General features: G+C 36.9%; 1 protein-coding gene across 1 annotated transcript in view; it reads left to right on the forward strand.

Moving 5' to 3' along the window:
- Positions 1-16246, forward strand: part of CD2AP (CD2 associated protein) — a 135665-nt gene that overhangs the window by 22049 nt on the left and 97370 nt on the right. Inside the window, exon 2 of the mRNA XM_059178196.1 lies at positions 6300-6460. Coding sequence (XP_059034179.1) covers positions 6300-6460 — 161 coding nt within the window. The remainder of the gene's footprint in view (positions 1-6299; positions 6461-16246) is intronic.

A 16246-nucleotide genomic window follows, 5' to 3' on the forward strand; every position in this document is an offset into this window, starting at 1 on the left:
GGTGACTCTCCTGAGACTGTGGTTCCCAGAAGTTTCCAACTGTGATGCTATTCCACGTTCAGCCTCTAGTAGTTCATCAAAAGTACCGTTTAGGTGTTTGCAGTGGCTTAACTTTCTGCCACTGAAATGGTATGTTCAAGTTCTAAGCCTTGGTATAGATGAATTTGGTGCTATTTGGAAATGAAGTCTTTGCATATGTAATCAAGTATCTTAAGAGATAATACCGTCCTGGATTTAGGACTGACCACAAATCCAGTGAGCGGTATTCTTACTGAGAGTAAGGGGAGAGAGGGATTCCTGGCTGGCTCCTCTGCCTTCCGCTTAGGTCATGATCTGGGAGCCCTGGGATCCAGTCCCACATTGGGCTCCTTGCTCATCAGGAACCCTGCTACTCCCTCTGCCTATTCTGCCTCCAGCTCTCCTTGCTTCTGCTCTCTCTTTCTGACAAATGAGTAAAATCTTAAAAAAAAAAAAAAAAAAAAGAGTAAGGGGAGGGAGATTTGAGACACACAGAAGGGCAAGGTCATGTGCAGATGGAGGCAGAGGTTGGAATTATGCAAACTAAGGAATGCCAGAGATTTCTGGCAGCCTCTGGAAGCCAAGGCAGAATGTGAAGCAGTTCTTTCTCTGAGCCTTCAGGAGGACCCAGTCCTGCTGATACTTTGATTTTCTACTCTGGCCTTCAGAATTATAGAGTGAAAGAATAAAGTTTTCCTGCTTTAAGTCACCTAGTTTGTGATTGTTACGACAGCCCCGGGAATGGTTCCACTTGTTTGTATTTGAGGTGATGTAGTAGTTCTTGGCTTTGATATCCTGGATATGTCTATCTCTGTATCTTGAGCTGGCAGTTTGCCTTGTATCTTCATTTTTCTGATGGGTCCAGGGAAAGTCAGTGACTTTCAGTTTAGCTTTTTTCTTGTTGTAGGGAGTGACAGCTTCTAATTTTTTCACATATTGGAGCTGAAACTGCAAGTCCAGTATTTTTTGTTTGGCATTTTATACTCTTACTATGCTAGTGATCACCACATGTATTATTAGCTTTTAAAAATCTAAAGTTGATTAAAGAACAGTCTATTCCTCATTCCTTGCCCCCAAATACCTTCTAGAACTTTTTATCTCCTGCTTACTCTACACTGTTCCTTAGATTTGTTGCACATTTGCCATTTTAGCACTTTACTTACTCTCTGAGATTGGCTCCACTATTTCTTGCATTTCATGTCTTCTCTTTTGTTTCATATTTTTTATTTTACTGGGTAACATGTAAGGTCATATGTAGGAGTTAATTTCCTTTTCCTTGCTTGTGTGAAAATGTTACACCCTGTACTAGCCTGCTGATTTGGCTGAGTGTGGAATTCATTTTCCTTTAATACTTAAGTGGCCTTGCCTTTTTCTTTCTCCAGTAGAATCTGGTGTCCTAGATGAGAAGTCTTTTGATGATTCTCTCTATTGTAGATGAACTCTGTTTCTTTTCAGAGAGCTTTGAGGGAAGTATTTCTTTGTTAAATTTCATCTAGATGTGAGTACTTACTTTTTTGTTATTATACTTTTCATAGACCTCTTTCATAGATTTTCATAGACCTCTCTGCATTTGAAAATTGTTTCATTTAGCTTTGGAGTATTTTCTTTTGCTATTTGTCAATTCTCTATTTTCTCTATCTTTTTTTTTCTAGAACTTTTAATTGGATTTTGAGTTGTCTGGATTGATCATCTTTCTTTTATATTTCCTTTATATCTTTTTGCTTTACTTTTTCTGGAAAAATTTCCTGGATTTGTCTCCACCTCTTCAAAAGAAAAAAAAAGTTAATGAGACATGTTGGAAGAGACAGATTTTTAAAAAAGATTTTATTTATTTATTTACTTGATGGGGTGGGATGGGGGAGAGAGAGAGTATAAGCAGGGGGAGCAGCAGAGGGAGGGGAGAAGAAGGCCCCTGATGAGCAGGGAGAGCCTGATGCAGGGCTGCATCCCAGGACCCTGGAATCATAACCCAAGGGGAAGGCAGATGCTTAACTGACTGAGCCACCTAGGCATCCTGGAAAATATAGGTTTCTCAACCCTTCTTATTTTCTCTCTCTCTCTTTTTTTATATCATTCTGATTTTATGAACTTTATTGTATCTCTTGAGAATACAAATTTGTACATAGTTACAATGTTTATTTTGAAGTAGTACATTGTAGAAATAAGTACAGAAATACAATACAAAGACATTTTTCCTGACTGATAATTTTTGTCCTGAATATTTTATTTATTTATTTATGCATTCATTGGTTCATTCATTCATTTATTTTTAAAGATTTTTAAAATTTATTTGACAGAGAGAGATCACAAGTAGGCAGAGAGGCAGGCAGAGAGAGAGAGGGAAGCGGGCTCTCTGGAGCCCAATGCTGAGCAGAGAGCCCAATGCAGTGTTTGATCCCAGGACCCTGAGATCATGACCCGAGCCAAAGGCAGAAGCTTAACCTACTGAGCCACCCAGGTGGCACCTCACTCCTGAATATTTTAGTGTGTATTTTCTACAAGCCAGGTCTTATGCTTAATCACAATCCAACCATAGAATTAAAAAAATAACATTTATTTGTACATGCATGGAGTCATGATTTCTTACATTATTTAGTGAGATATATATTCTTTTACTCTCATTGTTCATTTTGATGCTCAAATTGTCCTGATTTGGATAGTAGGAGCCTTTTTGTATCACTTCTTTCTGTCCTTTGCCATCACCTTATCTTTTTTTAACTTCCTTGCTTTGTGGCGCATTATTGTGTCCCAGGCTTATCTTGTACTTTTCCTGCCTTAGTGGTGGAATTGCCTGTCTTCCAAGGGATTCCTAGTTCTTTTAGTAGAAAGTGGTGTTTTTAAGATCTCAGCATTAGGTTTGCTGATTGCCATTAGAGTGTTGCTAGTTTCAGGCCCTTTCAGTGGACAGAGCTGGTATGTGTGTGTATATCTATGTATTGAAAACTGTTAGTTCATGGTGATACTTCTCATTTAGTATCACATTATTGAATCTAGCTTTTTCTCCTTTGTGTGCAACTCCCTTCTCTGTCACAGTGAAATTTGGCTTCCATTATCCTTAGTATTTTTACTTATTTGATCAATCCCGTGGATGTAGCTAGTCTTCCATCTCAGCTGTTACTCTTCACCTTTTCTTTGAGCTATTAGTCCTCATTTTAGGTTGCCTTTACCCTTCTATAACTTCATAGAAATCTGCCACCCACCCCCAACACATTTGGCCTTTGATATTCCTTAGCAAGCTACCCCTCAGCTTGGATGCCCTCTCCACTGTGCTTGGGGTCTGATACACCATGTCAGGTTGCCCCTACATGGATGCCCTCCTCACCTTGCTTTAGAATGCTGATATGATGTACTAGAGAAACCCCCATATGTGGATGTGCTCTGACTCTGATAGCTGGACTCCTGCCTTTACCCCCATCCCAATTTTGGATACCTCTTTTATTCTTCTTGGTCTTTAACTTCTTACATCAGACCTCCCCCCCCCCTCCGCCTCCAACTTCTTCACCCTTTCTCCCTCTGTGCTCTTCTACACCTAAATGGCTTTAGGACTCATTTGTTTTGGATGGTAAAAGGGGGAAGGTGGGTGTATGTTTCATCCAGGAGTAATTTTTCATTTTATTATGGCTTATTCATGATAGTCTATTCATATTTATGAATGAATAGTAAGCTGGGGACACTATATACACTATATAGGTAGGACTTAGTGTTTTATTTTACACTTATCAGGCAGGGAGCTGCACATTGGTGTGGAAACCTCTAAATTCTGGAAATCAGTAGTCATTTCTCTAAGAAACCAACACTCATCCATAGGAGCTTTACTAGTTTCCACAAACTGTGTGTGTGTGTGTGTGGGGGAGAGTAGTCTGAGGGTGGGGTAGAGATTAACCCTTTAATTTTTGGCGGTCAGAGAAAAATTCCTGTCTATTTAGCTTTATTGTCTTGGAACTATTGTGGTTGATAGTGAGTGTTTGCTCTTCCATGTAGAGATAATTCCCCTATTTTCAGTTTTGCATTTCCCATAAGCCCTCCTTTTTTGAATTTCTAGCTTCTGTGGGGATTCTGCAGAGCAATTTGGTATCTTACAGTTTCCTAAAATTCTCTGGGCTTTCTATTCCTGGCTTTATTAGTTATAGATCCATTTTCATAAACTGGAAAATTTTGGTTTTGGCTTTCTTCTTAGGTAGGGATTTTCAGCCATATGTAAAAATTCTGTCTAAAGATTACTTAAAAGTTAAGAAAAAAACTGGGACCTTTGGGTGGTGTAGTCAGTTAGGTGTCTGACTCTGGTTTCAGCTCAGGTCCTGATCTTAGGGTTGTGAGATCGAGCCCCAAATTGGGCTCTGTGCTCAGTGTGGAGTCTGCTTCACATTCTCTCTCCCTCTCTCTCTGACCCTCCTGCTCATGTGTGTGTTTTCTCTCTCTCTCTAAAATAAATAAATCTTAAAAAAAAAAAGTTAAGAAAAAACTACTTCTGTAACAAGAAAACTAATAGTATTGTAACTCAGGGATTGCTTAATATAGCAGTTTGATGAATCTAGCAAAGATCTAGGTCATTTTCATCTTTCTTCTCTTCCATTGTAATCTTTTTCTTGTTTTAAGAAGGGATTGAGACAATCTCTTCATCTTTTTCTTGTCTTAAATAGTTATAGCAGTTTGGGGCATTACATTCTTACAGAGGAATATCTAAGGTCTATAGGAAGACATTTTTTTCCTTCTGTTTGGTTTTTAAGATTGGATAAAACTTTCCCTGAAACCTTGCTCGTATCTTTTGGTAGAATCCATCCATCACATGTGTATTTGAAAACCAGTCTGTGCATGCATGTATGTGTGCATGTGTGTTTGTGTGTGTGAAATTATTATAAATAAATTGTGTTTAGTAAATAAATTGTCTTTAGATCATTTCCTCTTTGACCAGCAGCATTAGATATCAAGGGCCTTTTCAGAGTACACTTTTAAGCAAGATTGAATAAGATGACTTCTGCAAGTCAACAAGATGACATGATTATACATCATTATTTGAAAAGCCCAGGTCTGGACTAGAAAAGATTTAACTCTCTTTTGGAATGAGGAAAGTCACATTTGTAAAAGTACATGATCTCAAAATACCTGAACAAAATCAGGGTTCAATAAGAAAGGAAGAAGGAGGTGGGGAGTCTGTGTAGGAATGGCTGTTGGTTTGGCAATCAACAATGGCTGCCCATAATTTTTTTCCCTTTATTTTGGTTATAGCTCTGTGTGTGTGTGTGTGTGTGTGTGCGCACGTGCGTGCATGCATGTATGTGTGTATTCTTCTTTAAAAATTATAGGAGAAAGAGAAGAAGAATTGGAGGTATGGCTAGTCTGCCATGGATGGCTAGTCTCCCATCTTGAATAGGATCTGTTACTGCTTTTCTTGTATTGAGCCCTGTAAAATATTAATAGTATGCATATATGATATCCTATAATCTAAAATTCTGTACTTAAAGGTGATAAAATAGATCCTTACTAATCTTTACTTCAGGATATATTCATTTTCTCTTATGTAGTAATAATATTGCCATAAGCTCAGCAGCTTAAAACAACGCATATTTTATTATCTCACAGTTATTTTGATTTAGTATGTCTGGGTGTGACTAACTGGGTACTGTACAAGGCTGCAGTGAAGGTGTTGGCTAGATCTGGGCTATCGGCTGGGGAAGGATCTTCTTCCAAGGTTATATGGTGGTTGGCATCATTTAGTTCTCTGTGGGCTGTTGGACTGATGCCCTCAGTTTTTTGCTGGCTGTCATTCATAGACCTTCATCAGTTTCTTGATAGGCCAGCTTATAGCAAAGCCGCTTACATCTTCAAAGACAAGTGTGAGAGTTTTCGAGCAAGATGGACATTATAATGTTATATAGTCAAATACAGTGTATCTTCTTTGTCATAGTCTGTTGAAAGTCAGCCATAAGTCATGTCCCCTGTGAAGGAGAGGGAGTTGCACAAAGCCATGAATATCAAGAGATGGGGATCATAGGGACCACTATAGAGATTATCTGTCAATAACAATATATACATCCGACCATAAGAACTACTGATGACATGAATTATATATTGTATTGAGGCTTCTACTGAAAATTTATACTGTGTTTTATACTAAGGCAGTCAAGAAATTTGCAAGTGTAGCCAAATACTTAAAATCATTGAAGTAAACCTTGATAATGTCTTTGTAATATTGTTGTTAAACAGGCTTCTTAGTTTTAAGTTTATTAATAATGGTTAATTTTATTTCATGAATTTTTAGACATTTATTTTTCTTTTTTTAGTTGACTATATTGTGGAGTATGATTATGATGCTGTGCATGATGATGAATTAACTATTCGAGTTGGTGAAATCATCAGGAATGTGAAAAAACTGCAAGAGGAAGGATGGCTAGAAGGAGAATTAAATGGGAGAAGAGGAATGTTTCCTGATAATTTTGTTAAGGTAAGTACTCTCACTTAAATTTCTGGCTGTTAGCTCATAGGATTTAATCATTAAGAAATACGTGTATTTTATACATGTATTTGTATACCTAAAAAAGGTAAATTTTTTACTCCACATCTACGTGGTATCTTGGTGGGTAATAACACTATACTGTAGGTATGTGTGTTTATATGTATATGTATGTATCTATCTGTCTCTCTTTTTAGAAAAATAAATGGTACTTTGCATTTGGGTAGCACTCTTTTATTTACAAAGTAGTTTTGCTGTGTACATTCTCATGTACAAGTCTTATAAGTAGGGCAGATGATAACTCCATTTTAAATATGGCGACATATAGATGAGAGGTTACATGGTTTATCTGGTGTTGACAGCCAAGAAGATCTAGAATTTGAACTGCAATCCAGGGTAGTTGACTCAAGTCTAATTGTATATTGTTACTTTTGCAGACTCTTCACAGATATCTTAGATTCCTCTGTTAAGTTTCAGCATTGCAATATATATTTATCAAAGTAACAGTTTACTCATTAACCACCAAACATTCCTTTTTTAGTAAATATTCTGTCACCTCTGCCAGAAAACAATCAAGATTCTTAAATCATTTGCAAACAAAGTTCTCAGTAGTTTAGAGAAGGAAAAATATAAAGAATACCTATATATTTCTACTTCACTTATAATTGTCTTATTTCCTATATTAGTTTTCTTATTTCTAGCTGTATCACTGGCCTCATTAGATTATAATTATGAGTTCTTCTGGGAAGGCTAGAATGTGTCTCATTTGTTCATCTTACACACCTGCATAATGTGGATATTTAGTAAACATTTGTTCTCTGAATAATTTGTTTATTTTAATTATGGTTTTACCTTTAAATATGAACTCATACTGTAATACTGTAATAGATTTCAGAAGTGAACTAACTGCACTTACCTAACTATATTTTATCTCTTGAAACAACTAAGAAAAACTATAAGAGGGACTTGAACTTATAGGAGAAGGTCACTTTAATTTTTTACTTCTTGTTTTATAAACCGACTTATTTCTTATAACCTAAAATGGAGTGTAATGCAGATTCCTTAGAAACTGGAGTAGAATAAATGGATTAAAGCACAGTCAAGTTCCAGCTCTGTCCTTTCCTGGTGGTATGCTATAGGTCAAGCCACATAATTTCTCTGGTTTTTTTTTTTTTTATTCTTAAAATGATATATTGATAGTATATAGAAAGCTATTGCATTGACATCTCATTTCATTTCTCTCTCTTTTTTTAAAAGGAAAGTGCCTTTTCAGAGATAACATACTGAAATAATAGAACGTTAGTTAAAAAAAAAAAAGTTAAAAGTTTTTATATAGTTCTCTTAATTGTGTTCTCAGTAGTGAAGATGACCTATCACAGGACTCCATTTTGAAATACATGTTACTTTCCTGTTTCAGTACAACTAATATTAGACCTTGACTTCAATGAATTGCCTGAGAACAGAGGATGCAGTTTGAGAATACTAGATAATAGAGGGAAGCATAATCTGGGAATAAAAAGTAACTACCAGGTACCAAATTAGAATTGGAGACAGCAGTATGAACTCATGTTTAGTTTAAAATATGTACTAATATATAACGATATATTTATAAATTTGTGTATTAATACTTGCGATAATACACATACATGTATTTCTCAGCTGTCCACTGAGATAGCCTAGAAACAGGGACACACCAGTAGCAATGACTATACCCGGTGTCTGGATTTTGGTTTTTAAATATTATTCTCCAATATAAGGAAGGAAGGCTCCTTAGACAAACAACTGTTCTAGGGCTGTGCTAAGGAAAATACATGATGGACTCTGGAGTTTCTCTAGTACCAGAAAGTAAGGAAGTGCTCAAAAAACCCCACAGAATGATGGCTCATGTCAAAACAGCATAGGGGCCAATCTAAAAGAGCTTCCAGTGTCCAGAACTGGAACAATTTAGGCAATAAAATAGTCTAGTATTTGATTATTACCCAAAGTGAAACATAAATATATATAAATTCAGATAAATGGTTGATAAAGATAAATGGTGGAATTAATAAATAAATGGGGAGAAGGGAGAAATCTAACAGAATTACTTCAAATATTTGTAGATACTCCCTTACCCTTCATCTCCTCTCCTCCCCTCCCCTCAAAAGCATTGCTCAGGAATGGGCTGGACTAAAAAATAGATGGAAGAGGAAAATAGTAACTTTACAGTGGAGAAAGCTGGCATGTACTACCATAATCAAGTGATCAAAGCTAACATAAGCAGAGATATATTAGGTTGATATTCTGTATCTCCTCCATCTCTGTGGTATTTATTCTTATCCCCAAGACCATAATCTCAGTCTAAGCATGAGATTAAACAGTAAGACAAACCCAAATCTGAGACACTCTACAAAATACTTGACCAGGGCTGAAAAAAAATTTCAAGGTCATCAAACCCAAGGGAAGATTGAGATAGCGATGTTGGCTAGAGGAGCCTAAGGAGACATGATGTTCAAATGCATTGTGGTATCCTGGATTGGATTCTGGAACAAAAAAATAGATATTAATGAAAAAACTGATGAGTTCTTTATAAAGTCAATGGTTTAGTTAGTAGTAGTGATATATTAGTGTTAATTTCTTAGTTTTGACAACTGTAATATGGTTATGTAAGATATAACATTAGGGGAACAGAAGAGTAAAATTTTTATTGAAAAAATTAACCACAGGCAATCAATAGTGATAGACAAAAAGTTGGCTTTATTACTTTCAGCTGTGTATATGAAGATTTAAGGAAGAGTTAGAATTTATAATTCACTATCTCCTTGAAAATAAGCCTTTTATGCTTAATATACTGTTACATTAAGGTACTTAGGTTATTTTGTATACGTAAGACTATGGAGTGGATTGTAGAACTAACTTGGCTTCCTCTAAAACACACCCCTGTTGTTATTTCAGATAGCTGTACTGAAGAGCATTCCAGTTGAGCTGGAAGATGGATAGAAAAGTCAAATAATTTTTGTAGCTTATTGAAAAAAACCTTCATGGACACTAAATTTGTTTTCTGACAGACTGTTCATTTCATTGTTCCTTTGCACTGTTATTCATCTTTATATGACTTTAAAAATATTTTCAAAGACTATATAGAGCAGGGATCCACGAACTTATGTATAGAATGTTATAATTTTGGCATTTTTGCTTTAGAGTGTTGCTTTCTAATAGAACATTATAGGTAAAATTGAGTTTTGTTACCTCCTTATCATTTCCCTCTCCTCCCAAACTCCATATTCTGAAATTATATGTATCCCTGTAATACATATTTATACATATTTACCTATGCATAAACAAATAGTATTTTGTGTGATTCAGACATTGGCATAATAATCAGGTTGCAACTTTTTAAAACTTAATATGTGTTTCATTGTGATACATTACATAGTCACTTTGGCTACAACATATTTTTATGACACCATGTAGTTAACTCATAAATGATTGGTAAATGGGAGCATCTGGCTCAGTTGGTTGAGTGTCTGACTGTTGGTTTCTCCTCTGGTTATTATCTCATGGGTTGTGGGATCCAGTCCCAGGTGAGGCTCTGCACTCAGCAGGAGTTGGCTTGAAGAGTTTTACCTCTGCCCCTTCCCCTACTTGCATACGTGCTTGTATGCATGCTCTCCCTCTCAAATAAATAAATAAATCTTAAAAAAATGGTAAGTAGAGGAATGATGTCAGGACAATGGGAAAGTTGTGTTAGTTTAGTTTCTAGGTAAAAGGAGCTGTGATAAAGAGTGTAGAATTATAATTTCAGTAAGAACGGGAAAGGCTCTCATCTTGGCTGGTTGGGTAAACAGGAGTTCTTTTAGGTTTTAATTGAAACCTTTTTTTTTTTTCCTTGAGATTTTGTTTATTCCAGAGGGAGGAAGAGAGAGAGAGGCAGAGACCTTACTTGTGCCAGCATGCTAGGGGAGAAGTAGAGAGGGATCAGCAGACTCAAGGCTGAGCATCGAGCTGGCACGGGGCTTGATCTCAGGACCCTGAGATTATGAGCCGAGCTGAAACCAAGAGTCAGATGCCTAACCAACTGAGCCACCCAGGCACCCCTAAGTGAAACCTCCCCCACTTTGTTAAGGTGATCGTCTCATCTGTACCTGGGTATTTTCCTCAAAGTTGACAGTCCTAGCGTAAGAAGTTCCATCTTTTAGCTCCTGGTGCTTACCTCTTCTTTTCTCTGCATTATCTTAATATCTATAAACCAACCTTTCTACTTTATTGTTTTTATATGTTTTTAATAGCTGCAGAGGAATCCATCTGTCATCTTCTTGGGCAGTCTTTACCCACTTATTATCCATTTTCTATGGTTTCAGTTATTGTTACTTTTATTTTCATTTTTAGTGCTCAGGTTCCAAAGTTGCATAGGTCTAAATTGGTATGTTCTGAACCCTACACTTTTTTTTCCCTTTGCATAATGACTGGTGTTTTTAGTATTTGATTTAGTTTTCACATAATCAGTAGTAGTCTGGTGTGTATGATTTTTTAAAATAATTTTTTAATTTTTTTATTAACATATAATGTATTATTAGCCCCAGGGGTACAGGTCTGTGAATTGCCAAGTTTACATACTTCACAGCACTCACCATAGCACATACCTTCCCCAATGTCCATAACCCCACCCCCTCCCTAGCTCCCTCCCCGCCGGCAACCCTCAATTTGTTTTGTGAGATTAAGAGTCTCTTATGGTTTGTCTCCCTCCTGATCCCATCTTGTTTCATTTATTCTTTTCCTACCCCCCAGACCCCTCATGTTGCCTCTCAACTTCTCATACCAGGGAGATCATATGATAATTGTCTTTCTCCAGTTGACTTATTTCGCTAAGCATAATACCCTCTAGTTCCATACATGTCCTCGCAAGTGGCAGGATCTCATTTCTTTTGATGGCTGCATAGTATTCCATTGTATATATATATACCACATCTTCTTTATCCATTCATCAGTTGATGGACATCTAGGTTCTTTCCATAGTTTGGCTTTTGTGGACATTGCTGCTATAAACATTCAGGTGCACGTGCCCCTTTGGATCACTACATTTGTATCTTTAGGTAAATACCCCGTAGTGCAATTGTTGGGTCATAGGGTAGCTCTGTTTTCAACTTTTGAGGAACCTCCATGCTGTTTTCCAGAGTGGTTGCACCAGGTTGCATTCCCAACAACGTTGTAGGAGGATTCCCCTTTTCTCTGCATCCTTGCCAGCATCTGTCATTTCCTGACTTGTTAATTTTAGCCATTCTGACTGCTGTGAGGTGGTATCTCATTGTGGTTTTGATTTGTATTTCCCTAATGCCGAGTGATGTAGAGCACTTTCTCATGTGTTTGTTGGCCATTTGTCTGTCTTCGCAGAAATGTCTGTTCATGTCCTCTGCCCATTTCCTGATTGGATTATTTGTTCTTTGGGTGTTGAGTTTGATAAGTTCTTTATAGATTTTGGATAATAGCCCTTTATCTGATATTTCGTTTGCAAATATCTTCTCCCATTTTCTCAGTTGTCTTTTGGTTTTGTTGACTGTTTCCTTTGCTGTGCAAAAGCTTTTGGTCTTGATGAAATCCCCAGAGTTCATTTTTGCCCTTGCTTCCCTTGCCTTTGGCGATGTTTCTAGGAAGAAGTTGCTGTGGCTGAGGTTAAAGATGTTGCTGCCTGTGTTCTCCTCAAGGATTTTGATGGATTCCTGTCTCACATTGAGGTCTTTCATCCATTTTGAGTCTATTTTTGTGTGTGATATAAGGAAATGATCCAGTTGCATTCTTCTGCATGTGACTGTCCAATTTCCCAACACCATGTGTTGAAGAGACTGTCTTTTTTCCACTAGACATTCTTTCCTGCTTTGTCAAAGATTAGTTGACCATAGAGGTGAGGGTCTATTTCTGGGCGATCTCTGTGTCTGTTTTTGTGCCAGTATCATACTATCTTGATGATGACAGCTTTGTAATAGAGCTTGAAGTCTGGAATTGTGGTGCCACCAACTTTGGCTTTCTTTTTCAACATTGCTTTGGCTATTCAGGGTCTTTTCTGGTTCTGTATAAATTTTAGGATTATTTGCTCCATTTCTTTGAAAAAAAAATGAATGGGATTTTGATAGGGATTGCATTAAATGTGTAGATTGCTTTAGATAGGTAGCATAGACATTTTCACAATATTTGTTCTTCCATGAGCATGGAACATTTTTCCATTTTTTTGTGTCTTCCTCAATTTCTTTCATGAGTACTTTATAGTTTTCTGAGTATAGATTCTTTGCCTCTTTGGTTAGGTTTATTCCTAGGTATCTTACGGTTTTGGGTGCAGTTGTAAATGGGATTGACTTCTTAATTTCTCTTTCTTCTGTTTTGTTGTTGGTGTAAAGAAATGCAGTTGATTTCTGTGCATTGATTTTATATCCTGACACTTTACTGAATTCCTGTACAAGTTCTAGCAGTTTTGGGAGTGTAGTCTTTTGCGTTTTCCACATAAGGTATCATATCATCTGCAAAGAGGTAGAGTTTGACAACTTCTTTGCCGATTTGGATGTCTTTAATTTCTTTTTATTGTCTGATTGCTGAGTCTAGGACTTCTAGTACTATGTTGAAAATAGTGGTGATAATGGACATCCCTGCCATTTTCCTGACCTTAGCGGAGAAGCTCTCAGTTTTTCCCCCATTGAGAATGATATTCACGGTGGGTTTTTTCATAGATGGCTTTGATGATATTGAGGTATGTGCCCTCTATCCCTACACTTTGAAGAGTTTTGATCAGGAAAGGATGCTGTACTTTGTCAAATGCTTTTTCAGCATCTGTTAGAGTATCATATGGTTCTTGTTCTTTCTTTTATTAATGTGTTGTATCACATTGATTGATTTGCAGTTGTTGAACCAGTCTTGCAGCCTTGGAATAAATCCCACTTGGTAGGGTGAATAATCTTTTTAATGTACTGTTGAATCCTATCGGCTAGTATTTTGGTGAGATTTTCGCATCTGTGTTCATCAAGGATATTGGTCTGTAGCTCTCTCTTTTGATGGGATCCTTGTCTGGTTTTGGGATCAAGGTGATGCTGGCCTCATAAAATGAGTTTGGAAGTTTTCCTTCCATTTCTATTTTTTGGAACAGTTTCAGGAGAATGGGATTTAATTCTTGTTTAAATGTTTGTTAGAATTCCCCTGGGAAGCCGTCTGGCCCTGGGTTCTTGTTTGTTGGGTGATTTTTGATGACTTATTCAATCTCCTTACTGATTTTGGGTCTGTTCAGGTTTTCTGTTTCCTCCTGGTTCAGTTGTGGTAGTTTTTATGTCTCTAGGAATGCATCCATTTCTTCCAGATTGTCAAATTTGCTGGCGTATAGTTGCTCATAATATCTTCTTATAATGGTTTTTATTTCTTTGGTGTTGGTTGTGATCTCTCCTCTTTCATTCATGATTTTATTTATTCGGGTGCTTTCTCTTTTCTTTTTGATCAGCCTGGCTAGGGGTTTATTAATCTTATTAATTCTTTCAAAGAATCCGCTCCTAGTTTCGTTGATTTGTTCTGTTGTTTTTTTGGTTTCTATTTCATTGATTTCTGCTCTGATCTTCATTATTTCTCTTCTCCTGCTGGGTTTAAGCTTTCTTTGTTGTTCTTTCTCTAGCTCCTTTAGGTGTAGGGTTAGGTTGTGTACTTGAGACCTTTCCTGTTTCTTGAGAAAGGCTTGTATTGCTATATATTTTCCTCTCAGGACTGCCTTTGCTGTGTCCCAATTTTGAACCATTGTGTTTTCATTTTGAACCATTGTGTTTTCATTATCATTTTTTTTCCATGAATTTTTTCAATTCTTCTTTAATTTCCTGGTTGACCCATTCATTCTTTAAAAGGATGCTCTTTAGTCTCCATGTATTTGGGTTCTTTCCAAATTTCCTCTTGTGATTGAGTTCTAGCTTCCGAGCATTGTGGCCTGAAAATATGCAGGGAATGATCCCAGTCTTTTGGTACCAGTTGAGACCTGATTTGTGACCCAGGATATGATCTATTCTGGAGAATGTTCCATGTGCACTAGAGAAGAATATGTATCTGTTGCTTTGTGTTGGAATGTTTTGAATATATCTGTGATGTCCATCTGGTTCAGTGCATCATTTAAGGCCTTTATTTCCTTGTTGATCTTTTGCTTGGATGATCTGTCCATTTCAGTGAGGGAGTGTTAAAGTCCCCTCCTATTATTGTATTATTGTTTATGTGTTTCTTTGATTTTTTTATTAATTGGTTTATGTAGTAGGCTGCTCCCGTGTTAGGGGCATAGATATTTAAAATTGTTAGATCCTCTTGTTGGACAGGCCCTTTGAGTATGATACAGTGTCCTTCCTCATCTCTTATTATAGTCTTTGGCTTAAAATCTAATTGATCTGATATAAGGTTTGGCACCCCGGTTTTCTTCTGATGTCCATTTGCATGGTAAATTGTTTTCCATGCCCTCACTTTAAATCTGGAGGTGTCTTTGGGTCTAAAATCAAGTTTCTTGTAGACAGCATATTGATGGGTTTTGTTTTTTTATCCATTCTGATACCCTGTGTCTTTTGATTGGGGGCATTTAGCCCATTTACATTCAGGGTAACTATTGAGAGACATGAATTTAGTGCCATTGTATTGCCTGTAAGGTGACTATTACTGTGTATTGTCTTTGTTCCTTTCTGGTCTACTACTTTTAGAATCTCTCTTTGCTTAGAGGACTCCTTTCAATATTTCCTGTAGAGCTGGTTTGGTGTTTACAAATTCTTTTAGTTTTTGTTTGCCTGGAAACTTTTTATCTCTCCTTCTATTTTTAATAATAGCCTAGCTGGATGTAGTATTCTTGGCTGCATGTTTTTATCATTTAGTGCTCTGAATATATCATGCCAGTTCTTTCTGGCCTGCCTGGTCTCTGTGGATAAGTCTGCTGCCAATCTAATATTTTTACCATTGCATGTTACAGGCTTCTTGTCCCGGGCTGCTTTCAGGATTTTCTCTTTGTCACTACGACTTGTAAATTTTACTATTAGATGATGGGATGTGGACCTGTTCTTACTGATTTTGAGGGGGGTTCTCTGCACCTCCTGGATTTTGATGCGTGTTCCCTTTGCCATATTAGGGAAATTCTCTACAATAATTCTTTCGAATATACCCTCTGCTCCCCTCTCTCTTTCTTCTTCTTCTGGAATCCCAATTATTCTAAAATTGTTTCGTCTTATGGTATCACTTATATTGCAGATTCTCCCCTCATGATTCAGTAGTTGTTTGCCTCTCTTTTGTTCAGCTTCTTTATTCTCTGTCATTTGGTCTTCCATATCACTAATTCTCTCTTCTGCCTCATTTATCCTAGCAGGGAGAGCCTCCGTTTTTGATTGCGCCTAATTAATAGCTTTTTTGGTTTCAGCATGGTTAGATTTTAGTTCTTTTATTTCTCCATAAAGGGCTTTTATTTCTCCAGACAGTGTTTCTCAAATATCTTCCATGCCTTTTTCGAGCCCAGCTAACACCTTGAGAATCATTATTCTGAACTCTAGATCTGACATATTACCAATGTCCGTATTGATTAAGTCCCTAGCCGTCGTTACTGCCTCTTGTTCGTTTTTTGTGGTGAGTTTTTCCACCTTGTCATTTTATCCAGATAAGAATATATGAAGGAGAGGATAAAATACTAAAAGGGTGACAAAGAGCCCAGGAAAATGTGCTTTAAGTGAATTAGGAGAGACCCCAAATTGTGGGGGGAAGAAAGCGGTAAAAAGAAGTTCAGGGGAAAAAAAGAAAGAAAGAAAGAAAGAAAAAAAAATATATAAA

Source organism: Mustela lutreola, chromosome 6 (genome assembly GCF_030435805.1).
Source record: "Mustela lutreola isolate mMusLut2 chromosome 6, mMusLut2.pri, whole genome shotgun sequence".
NCBI classification, from domain to species: domain Eukaryota; kingdom Metazoa; phylum Chordata; class Mammalia; order Carnivora; family Mustelidae; genus Mustela; species Mustela lutreola.